The 26,849-nt window shown below is 35.6% G+C and overlaps 2 protein-coding genes and 1 pseudogene across 2 annotated transcripts; 1 reads left to right on the forward strand and 2 right to left on the reverse strand.

Moving 5' to 3' along the window:
- The first annotated feature begins 1,200 nt into the window (after positions 1 to 1,200).
- Positions 1,201 to 4,749, forward strand: LOC130712572 (serine/threonine-protein phosphatase PP1 isozyme 4-like; annotated as a pseudogene).
- A 1,257-nt stretch (positions 4,750 to 6,006) lies between these two features.
- On the reverse strand, positions 6,007 to 6,905 carry LOC130712573 (metal tolerance protein 4-like). Its single transcript, XM_057562401.1, has 3 exons — positions 6,893 to 6,905; positions 6,344 to 6,474; positions 6,007 to 6,186 (listed from the first exon to the last, which is right to left on the reverse strand). Exons 1-3 carry the CDS (start codon positions 6,903 to 6,905, stop codon positions 6,007 to 6,009), a joined length of 324 nt encoding a protein of 107 aa, XP_057418384.1.
- LOC130714801 (metal tolerance protein 3-like) lies at positions 6,481 to 8,892 on the reverse strand. The gene is made up of 5 exons (XM_057564749.1): positions 8,575 to 8,892; positions 8,281 to 8,459; positions 8,096 to 8,147; positions 7,854 to 7,982; positions 6,481 to 7,219 (listed from the first exon to the last, which is right to left on the reverse strand). Exons 1-4 carry the CDS (start codon positions 8,771 to 8,773, stop codon positions 7,951 to 7,953), a joined length of 462 nt encoding a protein of 153 aa, XP_057420732.1. The 5' UTR covers positions 8,774 to 8,892; the 3' UTR covers positions 6,481 to 7,219; positions 7,854 to 7,950.
- Positions 8,893 to 26,849: the final 17,957 nt, after the last annotated feature.

A 26,849-nucleotide genomic window follows, 5' to 3' on the forward strand; every position in this document is an offset into this window, starting at 1 on the left:
TCAATAATGGCATAAGCCTCAGATAATCAATAATGGCATAAGCCTAAATCAATCATAATCAATACAAGTCGAGTTCTCGACACCTAAAGCATTAGCTAGTAAAGTAAGTTGCCCTCACCTTAGGCGCTTTCCTTCCTAAGCTGGGAGTGCAATCCAATCACATCATCATTTTCCGTGTCGGCTCGCTTCCTTCCATTGTGTAGCTCTGATGCCAAGTGTTTTCGTTCTTTGTACCTTTCACAAGCATACTCAACGTAATCACTAATTGAGTTAACCTATTAACTCAAGGTCTAAAGCTACGACTTCAGGCAATGGACTCGAAGCAAACCCATGTTAAAATCAATCTCCTTAATGGCTATATACCATTAGGATTAAACTTAGAAATCAAGGCATGTCGTCATAACGACAACAACAAACAATAACAATGCTTCAAAAGATTTTGACTTAGTAAATCGACTTTAAAACCAAATATCCATATCCTTGTCAAAATATGAGGCGTAAATAAAGAACACTTACTCCTCTCGTTTTCCTTACAGTTCTTAGGCTCTATTAGGATACTCATTGAGGCTTTTCACAATACTACGCACACAAAACGCTTCATTAGAACTATTAACACCATTATAATTCCACAAGCTTACATCTCATATAGGTTGTTTTAGGTTGTGCACATTGTTTAAGAGCTCATCATTTGATAAATATTTTGATTGAAATACCCCTATTTAAAGTTATATTATATTAAGGAGAGAGAAGTGTTGTTATTGGTTAAGAGATATAATATTAAATAAGGGTATATAAGGAAGAAAGAGAGAAAAAATGCATTGGTTTTGCAAAACAACTTACATTTTGGAATATAGTACAAATTTTAAAATAACTTACATTTTGGAATGGAGGGAGTATATCACCCGCTTTAATTATTATCATGTGTCTTTATTTAATGGCATGCATAGGATCACGTCCTCATATGATAGTTCAAGTGGTAGGAGCTGGAGGACATATGGGTTGGGTAGGGGGAGGTCCATGGATCAATTCCTGACGGGTGCAATTTATCTTTCCGATGTAACAAAAAAAAAGCTATTTAGGATCACGATGTCCTCCTACAATTCCGAATTCAACAGCAACAACCGGCATCCCCACAATTGTATGTATACATTATATTGCCCCCACAATTATATAGATCTATATAATTGAATATTGCATACAATGTACGAGATGCTTTCATGTAAGTGAGAGAGAATAGGGTGGTAAAATGACTCAAAGGGTGGATATCTAGTTTTATTTTAAGGAGAAATATATATATATACTCCCTTCGTTCCTATTTAACTGTCCAGGAAGAGAATAAACAGACATATTAAGGAGTGCAATTAATTTTATTACTTTTCATAAAAGTATTATTTGATTTCCTATTTCACCCTTTAATATGTATATTATATTTCCTCATTTATTGTTCCTGAAAGGACATTTCTTAGAAAAACATCATTTAATGGTCTTTTAAAACTCTAAGTGGACAAATATATATGAACAAAAAAATTTCTTCAAAATGGACAGTTAATAAGGAACGGAGGGAGTATAATGTTAGAAATGTTGAGAAATAACATCTCTCAATAATATGGATAAAGTAACTTGTTCAGCCAAAATTCTGACAAAAATTCAAGCTCCCCGAGTTACAACCTACCGTGAAGATTGAATAAAACGTTCAATTTCGAAAGATAAAACATCAAAGCCCGAAAACCCCCATGGATCAAAATCCTAATAACGAAACATTTAAAGCTCAACAAACCTAGCTAGGTGCCAAAAACCCTCTTTGTTATGCTCTGACTTTGGCCAATTTCAAAATTCTTGCTTTCAAATCTCGATGGAATACTAAGTCAGAATCTTCATGAAGGTATGTAGAATAGTCCTCTTGCAATTCCATTGAAGAAGCATAGTCATAATTTCCCAACTAGTTGCTTTTGCTGTTGAATATATAGGTGAAGGTCAAGGCTTGAAAAATGCAAGTATATTCATTTTTCATTTACTAGCATCTTCTCATTTTTCTCAAAGCAGCAGCCCAAGAGTTTGACAACAATTCATTATCTTCTTCTTTTTTAACATAGTTCTTTATCTTCTTTTTTCAAAACCTAGCTATTTCTTTTTCACAAATTTATTATTACATTGTTTTTGTGTTCACAAATTTTGTGCAGCCTTAAAGTGTGGTATTTTATGGCGTTGATTCTCTTCGCTGGATATTTGAAGAATGCAGAAGTTTAGTAGATGCCTTGTCTATCTGGTAAGTGACCAAGTGTCTGTTTTTCTCTTTTTTTTTTTTTTCTTTGGATTGAGCATTTGCATGTATGGGAACATGTGTCATTTTATCTGTGTATATTTTATTAAGTAAAAATGTATTTTTTATTTTTAGAAATTGTGTTTTGAAAAATTTACTTGTATATTTTCTTTGAGAAGTAAGAATGTGTAAGATATTTTTTTTATAGGATTTGTATAAATCACTTAAGATTTATCATAGTCAAAATTGCCTTTTAGGTTTAGATGAAATAATGATATTTTGATGTGTAACTTATGTCATATGTCAAAATATTATTTAACCACGTAAGATTAATGTGATTTTACTCAATATTTATCTAGTGATGGGTTAAACAACAAATTACGCCAATTTGATACATCGCATTCACAATATATTTATCATCAACTTTGTCTATTTTTAACTTTCAAAAAAACACTATCTATTTTAATATATAATTAATCTCTAAAAGTGATTTGTTTCAATTCTATCCTAATAATATTTTTTTTAACTTCTATACATGATTCTCGATCACAAATAATTCATTCTTAAAATTCTTTAATTTATACTAATTTTATTTTTTTTCAAATTTTAAACAAACTATGGTCAAGGATCTTGGTCAATGGTGAGGATCCTGCTAGGCGTTAGCCATTCTGCTCATTAATTTGTTTTTTTATTACGGGATGTCTAAATGACCCATGATAAAGTTTGTGTTAAATAGCCCATCATCCAATCACATTGAAGATAAGTGAGTTGGAATTTATATATTTTATTTATTAATTTATTTCCAACTCATTTATCTCCAATATGATTAGATGATGAGTTATTTAACCCAAACTTTAGCATGGGTCATTTAGTTCATTCTTTTTATTACTCATTATTTAATAAAGTTATGGGGCCAGACTACTGTGATTAAACTTTAGGTAGTGCATCGATCATTTGCATGCACGGTGAGCTTTCACCGGAAATGGAGAGCTTGGATCAGATAAAAGCTATTGAGAGGCCATTGAACGTGCCGGATCAGGGACTCTTGTGTGACATCCTTTGGTCCGATCCTGACTCGGAAATCAAAGGGTGGGGTGAGAATGATAGGGGATTAGGGGTGTTTCCTACACTTTTGGACCAGATAAGGTTGCTGAATTCTTGAAAAAACATGATCTTGATCATAATTATATGTCGGGCTCATCAGGTTGGTCTTTCTCTAAAACCAAGAAGACATATTGCATGTTTGAATAGGCAGTAAGAAACCATTATGAGCGAGAAACACAATGGACAAAAACAATTTTCTTATCTTTTTTGGCTGTCTGTAATGATTTTGTCTTCGTAATAGTTTTTCATATCTAAACATGCACATAATTGAGACAAAAGTAGCACGAGTTTAACCATTGTAAATAAGTTCTACACAAATTTCAGATTAATTGTCTTATATGTCAGGCTCACTAGATAGTGCATTTGGGTACATCTTAATTAAGTGTTTATAGCAATTAAAAACGTTTATTGAATAAGCATTGATTCATAAACTAATTTGAGAAACTTATTGAAATAACATTAAAATAGGTTATAAGTAAGTATAAGTGCTTATTCATAACCTAATATGAGTAACTTATGAAAATAAGTTCAAAACAGCTTATAGGCAAGTCTTAAGCATGAACTGTTTACATAAACTTTCTCAAACACTTCATAAGTGTCTATGTATAAGATAAACTCAAATAAATTCTTTCAAACAAGACCTTAATCTGACAACAATAAGACATAATCCAGACTAAAGGAACACAAGTTTACTCATATTGTGTAAATATGTTCTCCATAAACATCAGATTTATATTTTATCATCCTGATTCCTGAATATGATTATATTCAGATGTTATTTTTTTTACTAACAATGCTATCTTATTTCTTGCTCACATTCAGAACCATTTATTTCCTCAAATATTCATTCACAGTTCATACATGTTGAATTCAACCATTGACATGAAACTTGTTCCTCAGGTTGTTGAAGATGGCTACCTATTCTTCGCAGACAGACAGGTGGTGACCATATTTTCAGCGCCGAACTATTGTGGGGAGTTCAACAATGCAGGGGCATTGATGTGTGTCGATGAAACTTTACTCTGTTCATTCCAGATTATCAAACCCTTGAGAGGAAAAACCTAATGATCTAGAATGGTTTTTGCAAGCTGAGAAGACCAGGGCTGAAAGTTTGCTCCAAACAATATAGTTGTTTAGTGAAAGTGTTTGGAGCTCAAAGCTCTTTTGCCAAATTCAAAAACTTGTTCTTCACATTGACTTAGAGTAGATTTCTTTCTAGAGATAAGATTTAAGTGAGAAATATTTGGCACCCAGTCACCCACCTCCATTTTCTTCAGTTGTAAATTATCCATTTAATGAACCTGAGATTAGAAGAGGGTAGACATATAAGAGATCCATTAACAAAGGTGCAAAGTTTATGTATACTTTCATCATTGTATAACAAGTAAAATTGCTCTGTACATATTCAATAGAGTACATAATTCCTACTCTAATGCTCTCTCATAAGACAACTGTAACATCTCTTCCATCTACATGACTACATGATTCTGGTCTTGATGAAGTTTTCAGTTCAAAGATAGCTGCAATTTAATTCCTTCGCCATGAACATGCTGCACTATTCAAAGCTTGAAACAATAAATCCAATCTCAAAAGCAACTTCACTTGAGGGGATGAGTGTATTTTACTCTCAAGTTATAAAGGTTATTAATATGGTAAGAAATAAGTGAGAATCAAAACAGATACTATATGTGAAAGGCAAATAGTCACCTCACTCAAAAAAATGCAACAAATTCTGAATACTCTCTGTTTTTTGTTACTATGTAGCATTCATTACCATTAATTTTAACCATAATTGTTTCATTATACACAAGTTATTAAATAGAGATTTTTCAAAATTCTTGCACTGATTTGTAAAGTATAGATGAGTGATTTCATGGACGGGAATTCAGGTCCCGATCCAACAAAGAAGCCGCTGCTGTTCAAGAATGGCGGCAGCACCACCGAAAACGATGGTCGGAGAGGCGGACTTAGTCCCCGGAACTCATACAGGTCTGCCTTCCTGTCCTTGCTTCCCGATAAGGTCTGTTCTGGTATTGTAACTGATGAGCCTCCCTTAAGCCAAGGTATGTATGTATGTTTTTCGGCGTGAGGGTTTTATCCTTTGCAGAGTTCGATATTACTCAGCTCTTACCACTTGAACCATCTTTCTGTCTTGTAATTAATTTATAGGAGAGAAAGAGTACTATGAAAGACAATTGGCTACTCTGAAATCATTTGAGGAAGTGGATTCCATGGAAGAATCTGAATTTGACAGCAGCATTGTTGAGGAGGAGAGTGGTGAACAGGCTCAACAAGAAAGAGCAATGAAGATTTCGAATTATGCAAATATTGCTCTCTTGGCATTAAAGGTAAGTTCCTCTTCCTCTCATTTGTAAGTCTCAAAACAGAGCACCCACCTACTTTTCTCAACCCTCCCAATTACCACGGTAGACGTACTTGAACATAGCTGCCGGATTTTGAATCGGTGTTGGCCTCGCGCAGCTGCGGCGGAGCAGTGGCACTTACCAGTGGGGGTGGTTTAGAAAAAACAGCGGTAGAGTCATTACTGAAGACTCATCAGTTCCTATTACTCTTTTAGTCTTCATGAAGAAGTCATTACTAAAGTCTCATCAGTTGCAATTGCATGGACCTGCAAAATGTGCTTAGGGCTGATTGTTGGGAAGTTTGCTGAGAACTGAGTGCTCTGGTTTGTGATCACACTCAAAGTCTAGATGAAAAAATGCACGCTCAACGTCCGGAAGCTTCTCAATCTTAATCTGCAGGGTCTCTCCAATGGTATGTGCTTCTTTTAAGGGTACATCTTCTGGCAATTCAATGTCAACCTGCTCCAAAAAACAAGAGGTTTATTTTATATAGGTTTGTAGTTTGGTATTAAAGAAAGCCTTGAAGAAAAAACAAAAAACAAGGTTGTATTTTGGTGAACAAGGCTTATCTAGAAATCAATGCTTCTATGAATTGATCTATTATTATGTAACATACCTCCACAAAGTATAGAACCCCAAATGTGTATGTGGGGACAGTGTCTACACGCTTAATTTGAGGGTGATTTATAGCGAGATAAGTCAGCTTCTGCAAAACTTCAGGAGAGGCGGATTGTCCTACCAGTGAAACTGGACATAGGATGCAGTATCAGAATCATAATTGAAACACAAATTTGTTTTCAAACAGCAAATAAATTTTGAAACTACTTTGCCTTTGACTGAAGCTAGTACTAGTTAAGAAGTTAAGAGATCAAGTAGAAGCTGTGGAAGTAATAGCACGTTTGAGTGAGCTTATTTTTTCTCAGAATCAATTCTGACATACTTAGAATCTACTCATAAAAAATTTTCCCCGAAATTGATTTTGACTTTAAATCAATCGTAGAAGTGATTACCCTCTAAGAGGTGAAAGAAATCTACATTTTTGGACTATTATGGGTTGTGCTAATTCCTGGAAGAAAACTGATTTATCATCTCATTTCCAAAATAGAAACACTAGGAACTAGATATTGCTTTTGTGCTAATCAAGCTTATGATGATAACGATTTACCTGCATTTTCCATTACAGTGTGAGACCAATTTGAGATTGTATAAAGCGCAAGCAAAATAGCTCTTACCCGGTCAACCTACCAGTAAAATTTATCGCCAAGAACAGCCGCGACTAATCCAACCACATTTGTTATAACTTCAAAGTGGTGATCATCTGCATAGGCACGAACAATCTTGTTCCCTGAGCTTCTACAGTAAAGCTAGAGAATAAGCTTCACCGCCGTCGCGAATATCATAATAGAGCACAACCATGTTAGTTCCTCTGTAGACATCTTTTCACCAGGCCCGTCTTCTATTAGTTGTTTTAAGGCTGTGATTAACACCTGAGCTGAAATCATGTAGAAAAATAGATTCTATGTATCATGGAATCTTCTGAATGTCAATGTATATAAGTTTGATGATTTCTAAGAAAACAAGTTCCTGAAAACTATAAGGTATACCAAAATGTATATAATCTTAGAAGCCATAGTATTCTAACCAACATTTGAACGTAGACTTCAATAAGCTGAAGTTCATTGTTTTTAATCCAGCACTTTCATTAGTAAAATCAAGTTCTAGTTCTCTAATTCAGGCTAATATGACTAAATAGTATCTGCTGTCAATTTTCTGAGGCAAAAGCCAAGCAATCTATGTAAGGTATAACATTTTTTGGTATAATAGAATCTTCTGATATATGATCAAACAAATAAATAAAATTTATGCATCTAACATAGCCTAAAGCTGTCCTGCATGTCACATAATTTATAAATTCTGAAAATAACATGTCAACAGCTATAACCAAAATCTTTATGCTTTCCTCAAACTTTATTAGAAAGCCTACAACTCATTTTACAAATTCTTTTCAATATTGATCCTGCGCACTTTAACTAATTCTCACAATTGATTATGTCCATTTAGAAAAACGTTTTTTGGAGCAGGTTGACATTGAATTGCCAGAAGATATACTCTTAAAAGAAGCATACCATTGGAGAGACCCTGCAGATTAAGATTGACAAGCTTCCGGACGTTGAGCGTGCATTTTTTCATCTAGACTTTGAGTGTGATCACAAACCAGAGCACTCAGTTCCCAGCAAACTTCCCAACAATCAGCCCTAAGCACATTTTGCAGGTCCATGCAATTGCAACTGATGAGACTTTAGTAATGACTTCATCATGAAGACTAAAAGAGTAATAGGAACTGATGAGTCTTCAGTAATGACTTTACCGCTGTTTTTTCTAAACCACCCCCACTGGTAAGTGCCACTGCTCTGCCGCAGCTGCGCGACGCCAACACCGATTCAAAATCTGGCAGCTATGTTAACATACGTCTACCGTGGTAATTGGGAGGGTTGAGAAAAGTAGGTGGGTGCTCTGTTTTGAGACTTACAAATGAGAGGAAGAGGAACTTACCTTTAATGCCAAGAGAGCAATATTTGCATAATTCGAAATCTTCATTGCTCTTTCTTGTTGAGCCTGTTCACCACTCTCCTCCTCAACAATGCTGCTGTCAAATTCAGATTCTTCCATGGAATCCACTTCCTCAAATGATTTCAGAGTAGCCAATTGTGTTTCATAGTACTCTTTCTCTCCTATAAATTAATTAACATTCCAACACGAAACAAACATAGTTCAAGTGGTAAGAGTCGAGTAATATCGAACTCTGCAAAGGATAAAACTCTCACCTCAAAAAACATACATACATACCTTGGCTTAAGGGAGGCTCATCAGTTACAAAACCAGAACGGACCTTATCGGGAAGCATGGACAGGAAGGCGGACTTGTATGAGTTCCGGGGGCTAAGTCCGCCTCTCCGACCGTTTTTGGTGGTGCTGCCGCCATTCTTGAACAGCAGCGGCTTCTTTGTCGGATCGGGACCTGAATTCCCGTCCATGAAATCACTCATCTTTACTTTACAAAACAGTGCAAGAATTTTGAAAAATCTCTATTTCATAACTAGCGTATAATGAAACAGTTGATGGTAATGAATGCTACATAGTAGCAAAAAACAGAGACAGTATTCAAAGTTTGTTGCTCTTTTTGTGAGTGAGATGACTATTTCCCTTTCATATATAGTAGCTTATTTCTTACCATATTACCTTTACTGTTTTAATGTTAGATTTTACCGCTGTAAAGTAAGGTAAGAAAGGCAGAAAATTCAGAGTAGAATCACTATATTTGTGCTCCAACTAATAACAAAAGTACAAATATTTATATTTGGCAAATGAAATAAATGACTCAATCAATCAAACCATTATTTCATCCCAATAATAGGAATATGTTGGTTACATGTCTTTGTGTATCTTTACTAGTATACTTATGCTGCTTTTTTCAGGTACAAATTGTATTACAAAAGAATTATATGTTGGAACAATCTAAATTTTTTTACAAGAGAATGGACGGAAACAATCTATTGATTAATATTAATTGCATTCTCAAATAAATATTGAAAATTTATTCTCTTTTGTAAATAGAAAAATCCTCATTAGTTTTCAATTCATTCATTTATAATGATTTAATAGTCTATATGTCTACGGTTGTTCTTAATTTTATTTGATAACAAATTGAAGGAATATGATTAGATGTTTTCTTTTTTAAGTTAGAGAAACATGATTACATGTAAAAACTTTTAGTTTGGTTAATACATATAAATAAAATTTATTTAATATTGTAACATATCGTATAATATGATACAATAAATTTTTTATTTTTGTTAAAAAAAGCAACAATCGTGAATCGCACTTGCGCTACCTTTTCTCTTTTGGTTCTCTTTTGGTAAACCATAAGAAATATATTGAAATGAAGTACAATGGTTACTTTAACTCAATACAAGTACAGAAGGAAAAGAAAATTAAATATAACAGCTATACAGTAACAAAAATCCTACCTCCCACTACCAAAGTAAGCTCACTTACCTCTTTGGAGAAAAACTTTAGATAAAATGTCTCATTAAAGCCTTACTAGAAAAATTCATTGGAAGAAACTAATGAAGGAAAAAGAATATAAAATTATCTAAAATCAAGAGGAAATATCCAAGGAGATCTAAAAAGGAAACTAAAGTGTCAAATTTCCACCATCCAATCTAGATTCCCAGGACAATACAGCAACCAAGTAGCACCACCAAAATTATGTCCTCTGAATTATGCAAAGCAAGCCACCAATCAGAATCGAATATTTTCTAGGCCTATATTTCTTATTCTCGTGTTTCAACTTTTTTCTTTTTTTTTTTTCAAATTGTTGTGAAGAAAGGAGTCATAATGACATTTATTTTGGTCTCTACTCATTTTCTTCGGCAAACCAATTGCTTCAAGCACATGGTTTTTTTAATGAGCTAACTCTTCGAAACCAAATATGAACAATGCTACAATAGGTCTCCATTATTGTTAAACCATGTGGGACACATGCTCCTATTCGGAAACAATTTTGTCTTAGCTTTGTTTGGTTGGAAGGAGAGAAAAGAGAAATGAAATAAAACACGGAAATCGAGGAGAAATTCACTCATCGATTTCTGTATTTTCTTTCCTTACATTTTTCCTTCCCCCAACCAAACATAGCACTTGTGTCCAATCCATCAGAAAATTGCCCAAAAAATATATATATATATATATATATATACACATATATATATATAAAAATATATATGACCCTACTAGGTTTGACTCAACCACACCTCATTGGTATAAGTATAATTAATACAAACTTTATGTTTCTATAGCTATGCATGTCAAAATACACTGACATAAACTTAAGCATCGAAATATGTTTGCAAGTTAGTGACCCATGTGCGCCACCTGCAGCTTATTAAGTTCACTGCACTAAGCTGTCTTTTATGTTTTGGTCCCTATATAATGTATTCCGAGTGGAACTTTGTGTGACATATTTTGAGGTCAAGTTTGAAACTCTGCAATTAGCTGAGATTATTTATGATGTAACAATTGTTTGGTTACATTGTAATCAATTACTACATCTATCTATTCCTATTTATAAAAAAAAAATTAATTCACACGGTTTAAGAAATCTAGTTAAAGTATTCAAATGCATTAAATTTGTACTCAATTAATATTGAACTTTCAAAATTGTCCTTAACTCACTTTTCTTAATTTCTATACATCATTAATGCTTAGGAGAGTGGAAAGAGAGAAAATTCAATTAGATAAGGGTATACTTGTCAAAAAGTAATTAATGCACCATAAACTCCAAATTGGTTCTTATAAAAAAAATCAAAGTAAACCTCTCATTTAATTCCTATAAATAGAATCAGGGGTAGTATTAGAGTGATCAATTGGTTGATGAGTTTGTTAATTTGGGAATGCTTTAAGGATGATGGAAATTTATGTGCCCTATCATTTACACTTTTACAAAGGTTGTGCTTCCCTTGAAGGTTAACTCAATTGATAAGGGTTATGAGACATAAGGGTTTGGGAGGGTAAAGGGTTCAGGGTTTAACATTTGCCTATTAAAAAAAAAAGCAAAGGTTGTGGTGCTTCATTTTTTTGTGTGGTTTTCAATTATTCTCCTACCAAAAAACTAATGTGAGCTCTTTTATATAAAAGTTTAATTAATGTACGTTGTAAAAAAAATTGTAATCATTCAATTAAAATTCATCAATTTATCATGTTTTTAAAATTAAAATTAGATTTTAAAATATTTAAAATGAAAAATTATGAGATATGATTGAATATATGTGTAAAACTTTATACAGTTAGTTTTTTCTTAGGCTTAATTGCACTTTTCGTTCCTTATGTTAACCATATGTGCAATTTGAATCCTCTTTGTTTAAAACGAGATATTTTAGTCCTCGAACTTTCAATTTGTGTCAATTAGGTCCAGTTGTTAGTCTTCGTTGAATTCTAAACGGAATTTACATACGCGGCACTAATTTATGACATGGCTCTGGCACAATAAAACAACTTAATGCCGAAAGAACATAAAATCATAATTTATTTAACTTAAATCTAATCAAATCATTAAAATCACTAATCACTCTCCATCTTCATCTCCAATGAATCAACAACAAAAAATCTGGAAACAACTTTCAGAAGCAACAACAAAACAACAAGAAGCTATAGAAATTTCAGAAACAAAAATCAACTTTCCCCCTTCCTCTACCCATATAAAAAAAAAGTTCCAGAAAGAACAATGAATCTGACATCATCCCCCATCTTCATCTTTATATTCATCCCCAAAAACATCTTTCCATTGCCCAGAAACCAACCCCACAAACTTCTTCCCTTTACCCACATGGCAACAACCACCACTGAACCAACCGATCAGATGCCCATTTAAAAATGTAATTAAAAAACAAGTTTATGGGGTTGTGGGCCAATCTTCCCCAATCTTCAACCAAGACCAACACTGTGAACCTCCAAATCGCACCATCAAGTTGGAACCATGAATCACTGCTCCACTCCGCCGTCGCACGACCTCCGCAGCCAAGTACGCATGAAGCTGCTCTCCTTACTGTGCGTCCAAGATCCTTTCCCGTTTTGCCCCATTTTCTCTCTCTTCGATATGGATTTCTCTCGATCTGGAGACGCCGAGACACACCACCATTCCAAAAAGATGGTTCAAAAAGCAGAAAGATGGGGGCCATTTATTTTTTGTATTTGAAGAACCCAGATCTGATAAGTATAAGACCGCAGACCAACAATAGCGCCTCTTCATGGCATTGATAAATGGTAACATAATGAATCAAGAAGATAAAGAGTTAAAGATTGAAACTTTGGAGTGCAAAGAAAAACGAAGTAAGGAATTGGTGCCGCTTTTCTTCTCCAATGGTTTTCCTCGTAAGGATCGTGCCACTTCTATTCTCCAATTGTTTTCCCCTCTCATCATTTGGGTTTTAAAAAAAGAGTCCTTATTAAAACAATGGCATGAGTCTGGAAAATAAAAATTTGAGTTTGATTTTCTAAAGATCAGGTTTTGATTTTGGTGAAGATGATGGAAGAAGATAACAAACATGATGGGATGGAGATGATAGACGAGTGATTAGAATAAATAAAAAAATTGTTTAGGTATAATTCATTTTTTATTTAACTTCTTTTACTTATGTACTAATGTGTTATTTTTAGGGGTGTAATTAGTAAAAAAGAATCATATAAGAATATTTCGTTTAGAATTTAACGGAGACTAACGACTCGACCTAATTGACACCAATTGAAAGTTAAGAGACTAAAATCGCTCGTTTTAAACAAAGGAGATTCAAATTGCACAAAGGGCTAACATAAGGGATGAAAAATGCAATTAAGCCTTTTTTAACAACTTTATACAGTTAGTTAGTGCATATAAGTTAAATTTGATATAAAGGTATAACGAGTGGATTCATTATTCTAAAAAAAGACTTCAATGTTGTGAATAGATTACCACATGGGCCAATGGGCCAAGCCCATATATCTTTGTCTCCCTAATGCTATAAATAAGAGGATGATGCACCAAGCATCACACACCTCATTCCACACAATATTCCTTGTCTTACTCTTGCTCCTCTCTTCTCCCCTCTCCCTTCTACTATTTTCTTAACACGTGATCAGCACGAAGCTCTACTACCATGGAGACCATAAAACTGTTTCTTTTCTTTTCTTCTTCGTTAGTCTTGTCCCTTTATATATATATATATATATTATACATTGATTATTGTTATGATAAACTACAATTCCAGAAGAATTGTAGTACAATATACTTGCGAATCCAGAAGAATCGTAGTGCGAATCTTGAAGATTCTTTTTCTATAGTTCCAGAAGAACATAGTGCAATTTTCTCATGAATCCTGAAGATTCATAGCATGATTGTACTTTTGTCTCTCTGCCTTGGCTTTGATCAGATTTTCTTTTGGCTTAACGTGCTCATCTCAGTTTGTTTGGGTTGCTGATCATCCATATCTATATTTTGTGCGTTCATAGGATATGCTGCATATTGATTCTTAAAAATGAATAGGTATGACAAGAAACATACATCTACTCAGGTTGCCTATTGTTTTTCAAAACCACAAAATAAGGTTTTGTGATTATGATTTTTAGTTTTAATAATAAGTAACTTCATCACCATCAGCACCCACCGCCATCACCACCACCACCACAACCACCTTCACTGCACTAAGCTGTCTTTTATGTTTTGGTCCCTACATGTATTCCGAGTGGAACTTTGAGTGACATATTTTGAGGTCAAGTTTGAAACTTTCCAATTAGCTGAGATTATTTATGATGTAACAATTGTTTGGTTACATTGTAATCCATTACTACATCCATTCCTATTTATAAAAATAAAAAAATTAATTCACACAATTTAAGAAATCTAGTTAAAGTATTCAAGTGCATTAAATTTGTACTCAATTAATATTAACTTTCAAAATTTCCCTTAACTCACTTTTTTTTAATTTATATGCATCATTAATGCTTAGGAGAGTGGAAAGAGAGAAAATTCAATTAGATAAGGGTATTCTTGTCAAAAAGTAATTAATGCACCATAAATTCTAAATTGGTTCTTATAAAAAAAATCAAAGTAAACCTCTCATTTAATTCTTATAAATAGAATCAGGGGCAGAGTAATCAATTGGTTGATGGGTTTGTTAATTTGGGAATGCTTTAGAGATGATGGAAATTTATGTGCCCTATCATTTACACTTTTACAAAGGTTGTGCTTCCCCCGAAGGTTAACTCAATTGGTAAGAGTTATGTGACATAAGAGTTTAGGAGGGTAAAGGGTGAAGGGTCCAGGGTTTGAACCCTAAAGAGGACTAATTTACTAACATTACGAAGAGCATCTCCAATGCTAGTTCTTAGTTCTTAGTTCTTAGCACTATTTTTGTAGGCCCATACTGTCACATGTGTTTAAGAAACTCTTTGCAAATTTTGCTCCAACCATGAATTCTTAGTTCTTAGTTCTTAGCATTATTCATCTAGTCTCACAATACCATTATATTAATATTTTTATTTCCATATAATTTTTTATTTAAATTTAAATGCTAATAATTCAATACTTAAATTAAATGAACTACTGTTTTTTACCCGCGCGTTGCACGAGGAATTTGTCTATTGTATTTAAAACATCAATCAATATTTTAAATTATAAAAAATTTAAGATACTAAGAATGTAAGAACAATCATAATAAAGATGTAGATATTTAAAGACCGAAAATTCAGACACTCAATTCTAGTGCTTTGTAAGCATATACTGAATTAACTAATATAAAGTGGCCAAAAAGATAAACTATCATTAAGACTTATTTTGGCTTCCAGATGTTGCATAGAAATAAAATCAAAACTTATTTCTCTATGTTCGTTCCCTTCGTATGAAATTTTAATTCTTTAAACATAAATAAATATAAATTATATATGTACTAATGCTTTCTAATCTCCGCACAAAAAAATTTATCATCAAATTGAGAGTTGTCTAAAAATAAAAACACGATATTGTGTTGTATAGTATAGAAATTATATCAAAACTTATTTCTCTATTAATTTTTTCATGCTTGTTCTTCTTGTATGAACTTTTAATTCTTTAAACATAAATAAATATAAATTATATATGTACTAATATTTTCTAATCTCCGCACAAATATTTTTATCATCAAATTATCAAACAGTTAATTATATTTATATCTAAAGTTGGTTTTAAAAACAAAAAAAAGTACTGAAATGATATTAAAATTAATTTTTATGTTAGTTTTAACATGGAATTATTTGTATGCGAATATATTAATAGTTCTCTAGTCGTCGTACGACACATAATATTAAATGTTACACTTAGATTAGTTTATGAAGCATAAGCCATAAATTACATACATGGAAGTGAAGAGAGATTTTACATGACATAATTCACTTTCAAGCAGTGGCGGAGGCACAGGGGTGACTTGTCCATGCTTAGCACCCGTGAATTTTAGGAATCTCTCAAGAAAAAAATTTGAAGTAGTGTGAGACTTCAGAAGGAGAGGAGGGAGGGGAAGGTTGAGCTAAGAGGAAGGGGTGATCTCTATGTTGTTTGTGTTTCTCTTTCAGATTCAGTAGACATTCTTTTGAACCTCTGTGTTATCCACTAACAATTGAAATTAGAAATAGATATTAGAGTTTTGTTACATATGGGCCTTTTTTATTAGACGTGAAAGCTACTGGGCTGCACTTTTTTGGACATTAGAGTTGCACCTCTTTCCAACATAGTAATAAAAAATATAAAAGAATAGTTTTAACTTATACGAAGCATTTGATAGCATTTTTTGTGTTAATTTTTAAACAATCCTCTAAAACTATTTGAAATCAGTTTGAATCTGATATTTAAGGTAAATATAAATTTAACTTCTCAGTTAAAATTTGGTAATTATTTAATATCAATTTTTGTAATCTACTATATAATTTTTTTAAATGATATATTTAATTTATAGCGGCTATACCAGTCAGACCACAATTTAACTATGATTAATCTAATGAACAGTTAACCAATTCCCTCACCGATTCGATCAACGGTCCAGTTTTAATAACCTTGTTAATCGGTCTGATTATATGAGATTAAATTTGTGGTTCTTGTGTTTTGCTTGTAAAAAAAAGTTATAAAAATTATGCACCACAACTGTTTTGTTTATGTTTTTTTTTTTGCACATTCTTTAGTTGATAAAAATTGAAATTTTCTTACAAATTATGTTCCTTTATATCTTAGTCCCCCCTTTCTGAAATTCATGCTGTAAGATCAAGATTTGATCATGCAGTAGAACTCTATGTTTTGATGATTACATATTAACTATTGTGTATGAACAATTATGGTATTCTAACGTTGTTTTCTGAGTGTTTATGTGACAGGCTCTGACTCTGGTCAATACTCACACTTATCAGAAGCACTATGCCCAAAGAGTAACCTATGCAACGCTTTCTCACTCACTATGTTCTTTTGAACAGTAGTATATGCTTCAGAAGTTCTGAAGTTTATAAGCTCTGATATGGATTCAAATCACTTGAAGTTCTGAAGACCAGAAGTTCTGAAGGTCCAGAAGCTGAGAAGTGAAGACTCTGAAGTCCAAGAGTAAGCTGGCTCTGAAGACCAAGTACTTTCTATTCTGAGGTCCAGAAGAAAAAGTTACGAAGGTCAGAGGATCCAAGCTTCCCTCTGACTCTGATCACCAAGCTTCACAAGTTCCAACATGAAGCATCGTTCTGATCAGAAGTCAACTAGGATAAAGGTCACGTCGCTGTCCAAGTACAAAAGCAATTGTACTATCCTGACGACCTTACCTAAGATATTCAGCCACAGCAGAATCTGGAAGTTACAGATTTGCCTTCCAACGGTAGCAATTCATGCAACGGATACAACCATAATCATTGGAGTATATAAAGAGGCTGAAGATGAAAGATGCTGCCTAAGAAAAAAACTTTTTTCAAGCTCAAGCAATATTTATATTCTCTTAGCAATCTTTCTTCAAACCGATCTCATTGTGTTTACCTTAGCTTTCTGAGAAGCATTTCATTGTAAACCCAAACATTCAAACAATTAGTTTGTTTTTCCTTAAGGGACCATGGTTGGTCATATCCTTGAGAAGACTAAGAGAGTGAATCTTAGTGTTTACTAGTTTATTGTATTGTTAGTGACTGAGCAGGTTGCTAGTGCAGTTGTAATAAACTCTGAATAGTGGATTGCCTTCATTCTAAGAAGAAAGAAATCACCTTAACGGGTGGACTGGATTAGCTTGAGGGATTTATCAAGTGAACCAGGATAAAATCCTTGTGTGCTTTCCTCAACTCTTATCTTAGCACTTTGCATTCTTTGTTTGAGAGATTTGTTAAAATCTCAAGTGGAAAAAGTTTTATCTGAAAACGTTATTCAACCCCCCCCCCTTTCTATCGTTTTTCATACCCTTCCATTGGTATCAGAGCGCAAGTTCTGATTAACACACCTAACAGTGTTTAGTGATCCGGGCCGGTGTGAAAAACAAAGATGGCTACCACCACTGATGTGCAAAAGGATGTTTACAGTGCAAAGCCTCATGTCTTTGATGGACAAAGGTTTGAGTACGGGAAAGATAGAATCAAAAGCTTCTTTCTGGGCTTCGATGCAGATCTCTGGGATATCATAGTGGATGGCTACACGCGTCCAGTTGATAATGATGGCAAGAAGATCTCCAGTGAAAACATGACAGTTGAGCAGAAGAAGTTGTACTCGCTACATCACAAAGCAAGAACTATTCTTCTCAACGCTATCTCTTATGAAGAATACCAGAAGATAACAGATCGTGAGTATGCTAAGTCTATCTTTGATTCCTTGAAGATGACACATGAAGGAAACAAAAAGGTGAAAGAGACAAAGACGTTGTCTCTAATCAGGCAGTATGAATCCTTCCAAATGGAACCTGACGAATCCATTGAGGATATGTTTTCCAGATTCCAGTTGATTATTGCTGGAATAAGACCCCTCAACAAAAGCTACACCACTGCTTATCCTGTTATGAGGATCCTTAGAGGTCTTCCTGAAAGCTGGGTGCCCTTGATAACTTCTTTGACGTTTTCAAGAGACATTGAACAGTTGGGTCTGGAAGAATTCATAAGCATGCTGAAGTGTCATGAGTTAGATCGTGCTAAACATCAGAAGCACAAGAAGAAGTCCATAGCCTTTAAATCCAAATCTGAAAAGGCTAAGGCTCTCCAAGCAGCTGCAGAAGAGTCTGAAGAAACCTCTGAAGATTCTGATGAAGATGAGCTAACCTTGATCTCCAGAAGGCTCAACCGCCTCTGGAAGCACAGGCAGAGCAAGTACAGAGGCTCATCAAAGGCCAAAGGAAAGCATGAATCTTCATCTGGTCAGAAGAAGTCTTCATCAAAGGAAGTCGCTTGCTTCGAATGCAAAGAGTCAGGGCACTACAAAAGTGATTGTCCAAAGCTGAAAAAGGACAAGAAGCCAAAGAAGCATCTCAAAGCAAAGAAAGGTCTGATGATGACTTTTGATGACTCAGAGTCAGAAGAAGTTGACTTTGATGGAGAAGTTGTTGAAGGACTCATGGCTATTGTCAAGAACAAGGAAGCAGAGTCAAAAGATGCAACTAACTCTGAACCTGCATCAGAGGAAGATCTAAACTCTGATGATGAAAATGAGGTATTCGCTTCTTTCTCAACCTCTGAACTTAAAGATGCTTTGTCTGAAATTATGGATAAATATAACTCTCTCTTGACTGAGCATAAAAAGTTGAAAAAGGATTTCTCTGCTGTTTCTAAGACTTCTACTGAACATGAGAAAAGTATTTCTGAATTAAAAGAAAGTAGTCATGCTTTAGTAAACTCTAACTCTGTGCTCCAGAATCAGATTGTTAAGTTAGAAGAAGTTGTTGCTTGTGATGCCTCTGATAGTAAGAATGAATCTAAATATGAAAAATCTTTTCAAAAATTCCTGGCTAAAAGCGTAGACAGGAGCTTAATAGCTTCAATGATCTATGGCGTAAGCAGAAATGGAATGTATGACATTGGCTATTCTAGACCCAGTAGAAATGAGCTTCCTATGCCTAAGGAAAAATCCTTGTATGAACACTTTGTACCCTCTGGTACTATATTGCCTGAACCATTGCCTGATAAAGTTGTTGACCCCCCTCTAAAAAAGGGAACCTTCTCCATGTCTAAATATCATGCTCAAATTCTTTTACTTTATCATGTTGACAAACTCAAGGTTGTCAAAACCTCTGAGGTAACTAACAAGAAAGGACCCAGAAAGTGGGTACCTAAGGATAAGATTATCTATGTTGCAAATATCCTTGATCGCTCAACTGAAACACCAATCATGGTATTTGGACAGTGGATGCTCGCGACACATGACGGGAGAAAGGCGTATGTTCCAAGAGCTAAAACTTAAGTCTGGAGGTGAAGTTGGCTTTGGTGGCAACGAGAAGGATAAAATTATTGGTTCTGGTACTATTGATATTGATAATAGTCCATGCATTGATAATGTTCTGTTGGTAGATGGTTTAAATCACAACTTATTGTCAATAAGTCAAAGTTAGCTGATAAGTTTGCAGATATGAGCATATCTGTTTCTAATAAAGGCAAAGCTCAAGAGCAAGCTGAGCCAGAGGCAGATGATCCAGAGGAAGCTGGTCCCTCTGACCCACAGCTTCAGAAGAAGAGCAGAATCATTGTCTCACATCCTAAAGAGTTGATTCTGGGGAACAAAGATGAACCAGTCAGAACCAGATCTGCATTCAGACCTCTGAAGAGACTCTACTTAGTCTGAAAGGATTGGTGTCTCTGATTGAGCCAAAGTCTGTTGATGAGGCTCTTCAAGACAAGGACTAGATTCTGGCTATGCAAGAAGAGCTGAATCAATTCTCCAAGAATAATGTCTGGAATCTTGTCCAGAAACCCAAAGGTGTTCACATCATTGGAACCAAATGGGTCTACAGAAACAAGCTCAATGAGAAAGGAGAAGTAGTCAGAAACAAAGCAAGGTTAGTTGCTCAAGGCTACAGTCAGCAAGAAGGGATAGATTATACTGAAACGTTTGCTCCAGTAGCAAGATTGGAAGCTATCAGACTGCTGATCTCATTCTCTGTGAATCACAACATAATTCTTCATCAGATGGATGTTAAAAGTGTTTTTCTGAATGGATACATCTCAGAAGAAGTATATGTGCACCAACCTCTTGGTTTTAAAGATGAGAAGAACCCTGACCATGTCTTCAAGCTGAAGAAATCTCTCTATGGTCTGAAGCAAGCTCATAGAGCATGGTATGAGAGACTAAGCTCATTCCTTCTTGAAAATGAGTTTGTAAGGGGTAAAGTAGATACAACTCTCTTTTGCAAAACTTACAAAGATGATATCTTAATTGTGCAAATTTATGTTGATGATATTATATTTGGATCTGCTAATCCATCTCTTTGCAAGGAATTTTCTGAGATGATGCAGGCTGAATTTGAAATGAGTATGATGGGAGAACTTAAGCATTTTCTGGGAAAATAAGTTGACCAAAAACCAGAAGCAACTTACATCCATCAGAGCAAGTTCACAAAGGAACTTCTGAAGAAGTTCAATATGACAGAATCTACAATTGCTAAGACTCCAATGCATCCTACATGCATTATGGAGAAAGAAGATGCTAGTAGCAAAGTGTGCCAGAAGCTCTATTGTGGTATTATAGGTTCACTTCAATACTTAACTGCATCTAGACCAGATATTCTGTTTAGTGTACACTTATGTGCTCGATTCCTATCAGATCCGAGAGAAACTCACTTAACTGCTGTTAAGAGAATTCTCAGATATCTGAAAGGTACCACTAACCTTGGCTTGATGTATAAGAAAACATCAGAGTATAAGCTTTCAGGTTACTGTGATGTTGATTATGCTGGAGATAGGACTGAAAGGAAAAGTACTTCTGGAAATTGTCAATTTCTGGGAAGTAATTTAGTCTCATGGGCAAGCAAGAGGCAGTCAACTATTGCACTATCCACTGCAGAGGCAAAATACATCTCAGCAGCTATTTGCAGCACTCAGATGCTCTGGATGAAACATCAGCTAGAGGATTATCAAATCCTTGAGAGCAATATTCCAATTTACTGCGACAATACTGCTGCTATCTCACTCAGTAAGAATCCAATCTTACATTCAAGGGCAAAGCACATTGAGGTAAAGTATCATTTTATTAGATATTATGTTCAGAAGGGCGTACTTCTTCTGAAGTTTGTTGATACTGACCATCAATGGGCAGATATCTTTACAGAGCCCTTAATAGAGGATAGATTTATTTTTATACTGAAAAATCTGAATATGGACTATTGTCCAGTATGAGGATGGATCGGAACCTCTGACTATGATGCTTCTTTATCAAAAGATGTCTAGTTCAGAAGGTAACTTTGTCAGATGTTGAGTACCCATTGGTACCCACTCTGAGACAAGAAAGCAAATGTGTGTCAGTCTTTTCTGATGCCTCGTTCCTTGTGCCCCTCTGGACAATCTGTTGTAATGAGTGTAGATGTGCTTATTCTCCACCATGTGTTTTGTATATTAACTGTTCATAATCATGTCTTTAATTTCTAGCCGTTGATTTTACTTTTGTTTTACAACCACCAACGGTTACTTTCAAAACCACGACGCACACACGTTCTCCACCACTCTCTATTTTCGCTTCTCTCTCTTATTTGCAAAAACCTAAACCTCCCTTTTTCATTCTCTCTTCTCTCTTTCGTTTATCCTTCTTTCTACCCAAACCTTCATCATCATGGATAGATCAGAAAGGGCTGATTCTGCTAATGGAAGAATGTTTCCAAATTTGGTAGTGGGTCTTCCAACGGGTCAAGTTGGTCCTGCTCCTCCTTCAAGATCCACTGAGTCTACTCAAGCCGCGAATCAAGAAACTGGGAATGTTATTCCAATTGCTTAGAGAGGTTGTGCAGTTACCTGCAATTATCCCCCCGAAGTACTTCAGGTTCTTTCAGAAATGCGTTTTGACCTCAACAACATTGTTGCAAATGGGTTTGATCTTCGTCCTGTAGTGCAAGCTCAAGGATGGGAAGGATACTTCACTAGACTTAATGGTCCAGTCTATTACAAATTGGTGAAGGAATTCTGGAAACATGTTGATTATGATGATCTTCAAGTGGTTTCCTATTTGCTGGGAAAAAGGATCATCATCACTGAGCGATCTATTGCTCTGCTTCTGGGTGCAGAAACCATCAATGGCTACAGGTTTCAGACAAGCGAACCCAAGACAAAGGGAATCAATGACAAAATCAACAAGGCGTTGTACTCTACCTGGAAACCAGGTAAAGGTGATTGCAAGACAAAGGATCTTCATCCTAATCTGAGGATTTGGCACAAGATTATACTGAAGTGTCTCAATCCCAGACCACAGGGAAGCTCTCCAGACTATATAAACTTCAATCAGAAGGTGATGTTGTACTTCATTAAGGATCACAAGAAAATCTGTCTTCCTTATTTCTTGTTCAACTATCTCAAGGACTGCATCAAAAAGTCGAGAACAACTGCAGCCTCAACCAAGCCTACAATCAAGTACATTCCTTTTGGAAGGCTACTATCTGATTTCTTCATTGAGAGCAAGTTGATAGAAGCTCTGACCAAAGCAGGATGCTCTGAAGATCTCTCAACTATTGTTGGAGATGCTTTCGCTCCTACAACAATGAAGAAGATGGGTCTGATAGATATGAAAGTTGAAGCTAAATATGTTGCCACATCATATGAAGTCAGGAAAAGAAGAGTCCCTCGCACAGACTACCCCCTCTGGTGAAAGGCTGATAATCCAGAGGCAATCATGTTCTATCTTGATGATCTGAAGAGGCAAGGCTATGAAATTGATGTGGATGAGTTCTTCAGAGTTCACCCAAGAAGAAGAAGACCAAGAGGAAGCAAGAGGATACTGCTGAAACAAAGGATGACTCTGATGGTGATGATGATGAGAAACCACCTCAGAAGAAGAAAAAGAAGGTCAGAATTGCTACAAAGGTTATTCAGCTGGAACCTACTAGAGCAGCAATTCCTTCCAGAGTTACCAGATCTTCAGTCAGGAATTCAAGTAAGTTCGTTGTTCTTACTGATGAAGATGAAATTGATATTATTGATGCTGTGTCTAACCCCACTCCAACCTTAGCTTTACCTTCTCCTATTCCTGAATCCACACCTGTTGTCCAAATAACCACTCACATCTCACCACCTAGGCCTTCATTCTATCAACCTTCCATTGAGGAAGAACCCCTCTGGAAAACGCTTCAAAATCCCAAACCCTCTGAACCAACCTCACCTATTATACTTCCATATAATCCAAAAGCCTCTGAAACACAAGCTTGTGAAACACAAACCTCTGAAAAGCCAGACTCTGAACCAAAATCACCTAATCACTCTGATCGAGAAAATCTCTCTCCCGCTCCATTTGTTTCTTTTCCTACCAATACTCCATTTTCCTCACCATCCAACAAATCTGAATCTAATCGCCAATTCGTTCAAATTGCAAGTGAAAGGATCTTAGAGATTCCTGAGCATTTCATCCAAGTTCCAAGTCCAAACCACTATCCTGGACCTAGACTATAACCTCTGGTTGCTCCTGATTTTCCAATCAATGCGGTCCCTCTGAACTCAGCACCACCTCCTCCTCCCTCTCCTTCTTCTTATCCTCCTCCTCAGAAGGAAAATGATTTCTCCAAAATGTCCCTTTCAAATCTCTCTTCAGTCAAATCTGCTGATTTTGAGTTTCCTAATGTTGACACTGGCACTTCAAACCAAAACCCTGAGACCAATACCACTGCTCCTAAGACTCTGAATATTGGCTCTCCTCAAGGTACCTCTCAAGCCACTAGCAGTAATCATCCTCCCTCACCTGAAACCAATCTGTCCATCATCCCATACACTTACCCTAAACCAGACACTCTGCTTGATTGCCTCAATCTATTTCATGATCAAGCATCAACACGCATTCGCAACCTGTATGGTCAGACTGACCACAGTGAGAAACCTAACTTGGTTGCTGAAGACTGGAGTCGTCTGTGCAATTCGATGCATAACCAGATTGATGAGTTGATGTTACTCTACAATGAAGAAAGAGTGGCCAGAATTAATGCTGCTAGACAGAGACTTGAAGCAAAATCCAAGAGAAGACAAGCTCTACATGAAAGACGCTTAAGGGAATAGCTTTACACTAAAATAGAAGAAACAAGAAAGAAGAAAGAAGAAGCAGAGGTTGCTGCAAGGCTAGAAGCAGCTCTACGTGAGTCTGCTAGGCTTGATGCTCTGGATCAAGCTGCAAGACTAGAAGCTGAGGCTGAAGCGCTCGCTCCTGTTCAGGTTACAAACATTGCCTCATCCTCTGCACAAGCTCCTCACTCTGATCAAGCTGCTTTGTCTGCTCCAGTTCAGTCAGACTCCATACTTGACCTCATTGAAAGAAGACTTGATTCTCAAGAAGCTCTTCTCCAGAGTCTTCAAGAGATGTGCGCAGAAATTCTGAAGAGGACAACTAAACCTTAGTTTAGGATCTCTCTTTTCTTCTGATTTTATTATTATGTTATTATAGTTTCTTACCTTTAACTCTGTTCCTTTTATCAAACTATTTTCTTTTCTTTCTTATGTGCTTGCATAATTACTTGTTCTTTGTTACTTAGTTATACACATATGCATTAATCAACAAACAAGCTTCTTTTATTAAAATCAGTCATACATTTGCATTCATACATTCAAAAAGGAGGATTTTTCCTCAAAGTTCTACACTGCCTACGCATCGCTGCTTTCTCAAGCTCCAGACGATGCTGCCTATACTCTAATTGGACCAAGCTCTGGCGCACTTCCTGCCTCTCAGGACCCTCCGCCATGGTCTCTAGTGCAGTCTCCACTTCTTCTATCTTAGCAGCGTTATCCAGCTCCCGCTGGAAAAGATCTTGAAGCTCCTCAACAAATGCGAGAAAACCTCTGAGGATGATGTCCATTTCTGGACTTAGGCCCATGCCTAATAGTTGGTTTGTCAGACTATAGACACTCAGATCCTTCGTTCTTTGATGAAAGCTATGTAGGATGCCATTGCAATGTTGATTTCAGAAGAAGATGAGATGTGAAGACTGTTATGCTTCAACCCCTATTTATAAGCTCAGTTCAGTCTCCGGTAGTTATTGCTGAAGCAGTTTCTCGAGGATTATTCATTGGAAACAAATGCTTACTTTTAACTCATTGGCCGGTGGTAAACGTTCCACTCTCTCATTTAATTTTCTGCATATGCATTAATTAACTACTTTTTCTTTAATCTTTTGATTTTCTCATTCTTTTTAACTTAAACCTTCTCTAAGGGGGAGTACGTTGTACTTCAAGCTAAGTTTTTCACACCCCATTCTTTTTGCTTATGACAAAAAGGGGGAGTACAACCCAGTTTTTTATGTGTAAGCTGTGTTAGTGTGATTTCTTTTTCTTTTGGAGAATTCAAGAGTTCCACCTTTATGACCATAGATTTATCACTGGGCACATACAATGAATACATTTTCACTTCTTCTGAAGTGATTGCATGCTCAATCGATTGACTCTGTTACCTTTACCATGCTTTTGACTCTGAATATTTATGCGCTCTGATATTCACATATTATCTATGTCATAAATTCTCACTCTTATCTCTTTTATTATTTAGCTCAGAATCTAGATATTACTAATGCTTTCATTAAGTCTTAGATTCAGGGGGAGCTAAGCTCAGAATCAAGCTGTGACTTGGATTTAGAATGAGCAACATAAACCATTCATCTCAGGATAAGTTTATCTCTACTCTCTAAACTCTGAGTGAATTCAGTTTATTGTTTAAGAATTGTTCATCAAAATACTTGGTTTTGTCATCATCAAAAAGGGGGAGATTGTAAGATCAAGATTTGATCATGTAGTACAACTCTATGTTATCATGATTACATATTAACTATTGTGTATGAACAATTATGGTACTCTAACGTTGTTTTCTGAGTGTTTATGTGACAGGCTCTGACTCTGGTCAATACTCACACTTATCAGAAGCACTATGCCCAAAGAGTAACCTATGAAACGCTTTCGCACTCACTATGTTCTTTTGAACAGTAGTATATGCTTCAGAAGTTCTGAAGTTTACAAGCTCTGATATGGATTTAGATCACTTGAAGTTCTGAAGACCAGAAGTTCTGAAGGTCCAGAAGCTGAGAAGTGAAGACTCTGAAGTCCAAGAGTAAGCTGGCTCTGAAGACCAAGTACTTTCTATTCTGAGGTCCAGAAGCAGAAGTTACGAAGGTCAGAGGATCAAAGCTTCATTCTAACTCTGATCACCAAGCTTCATAAGTTCCAACATGAAGCATCGTTCTGATCAGAAGTCAACTAGAATAAAGGTCACGTCGCTGTCCAAGTACAAAAGCAATTGTACTATCCTGACGACCTTACCTAAGATATTCAGCCACAGCAGAATCTGGAAGTTACATATTTTCCCTCCAACGGTAGCAATCCATGCAACGGATACAACCCTAATCCTTGGAGTATATAAAGAGGCTGAAGATGAAAGATGCCCCCTAAGAAAGAAACTTTGTTCAAGCT

This window comes from Lotus japonicus, chromosome 4 (assembly GCF_012489685.1).
Source record: "Lotus japonicus ecotype B-129 chromosome 4, LjGifu_v1.2".
Taxonomy (NCBI): Eukaryota; Viridiplantae; Streptophyta; class Magnoliopsida; order Fabales; family Fabaceae; genus Lotus; species Lotus japonicus.

Bases quoted from the DNA above. Each gene is read 5' to 3' on its own strand.
- LOC130712573 (XM_057562401.1), bottom strand. The intron at 6,187-6,343 runs GTATGTTACATA...TTTTTGGAGCAG, and splicing joins GGGTTCTATACTTTGTGGAG to GTTGACATTGAATTGCCAGA.
- LOC130714801 (XM_057564749.1), bottom strand. From the start codon at position 8,773: ATGAGTGATTTCATGGACGGGAATTCAGGTCCCGATCCGACAAAGAAG. The intron at 8,148-8,280 runs GTAAGTTCCTCT...GGCGTCGCGCAG, and splicing joins TTGCTCTCTTGGCATTAAAG to CTGCGGCAGAGCAGTGGCAC. The intron at 7,983-8,095 runs GTAAAGTCATTA...AAATGTGCTTAG, and splicing joins GTGGTTTAGAAAAAACAGCG to GGCTGATTGTTGGGAAGTTT.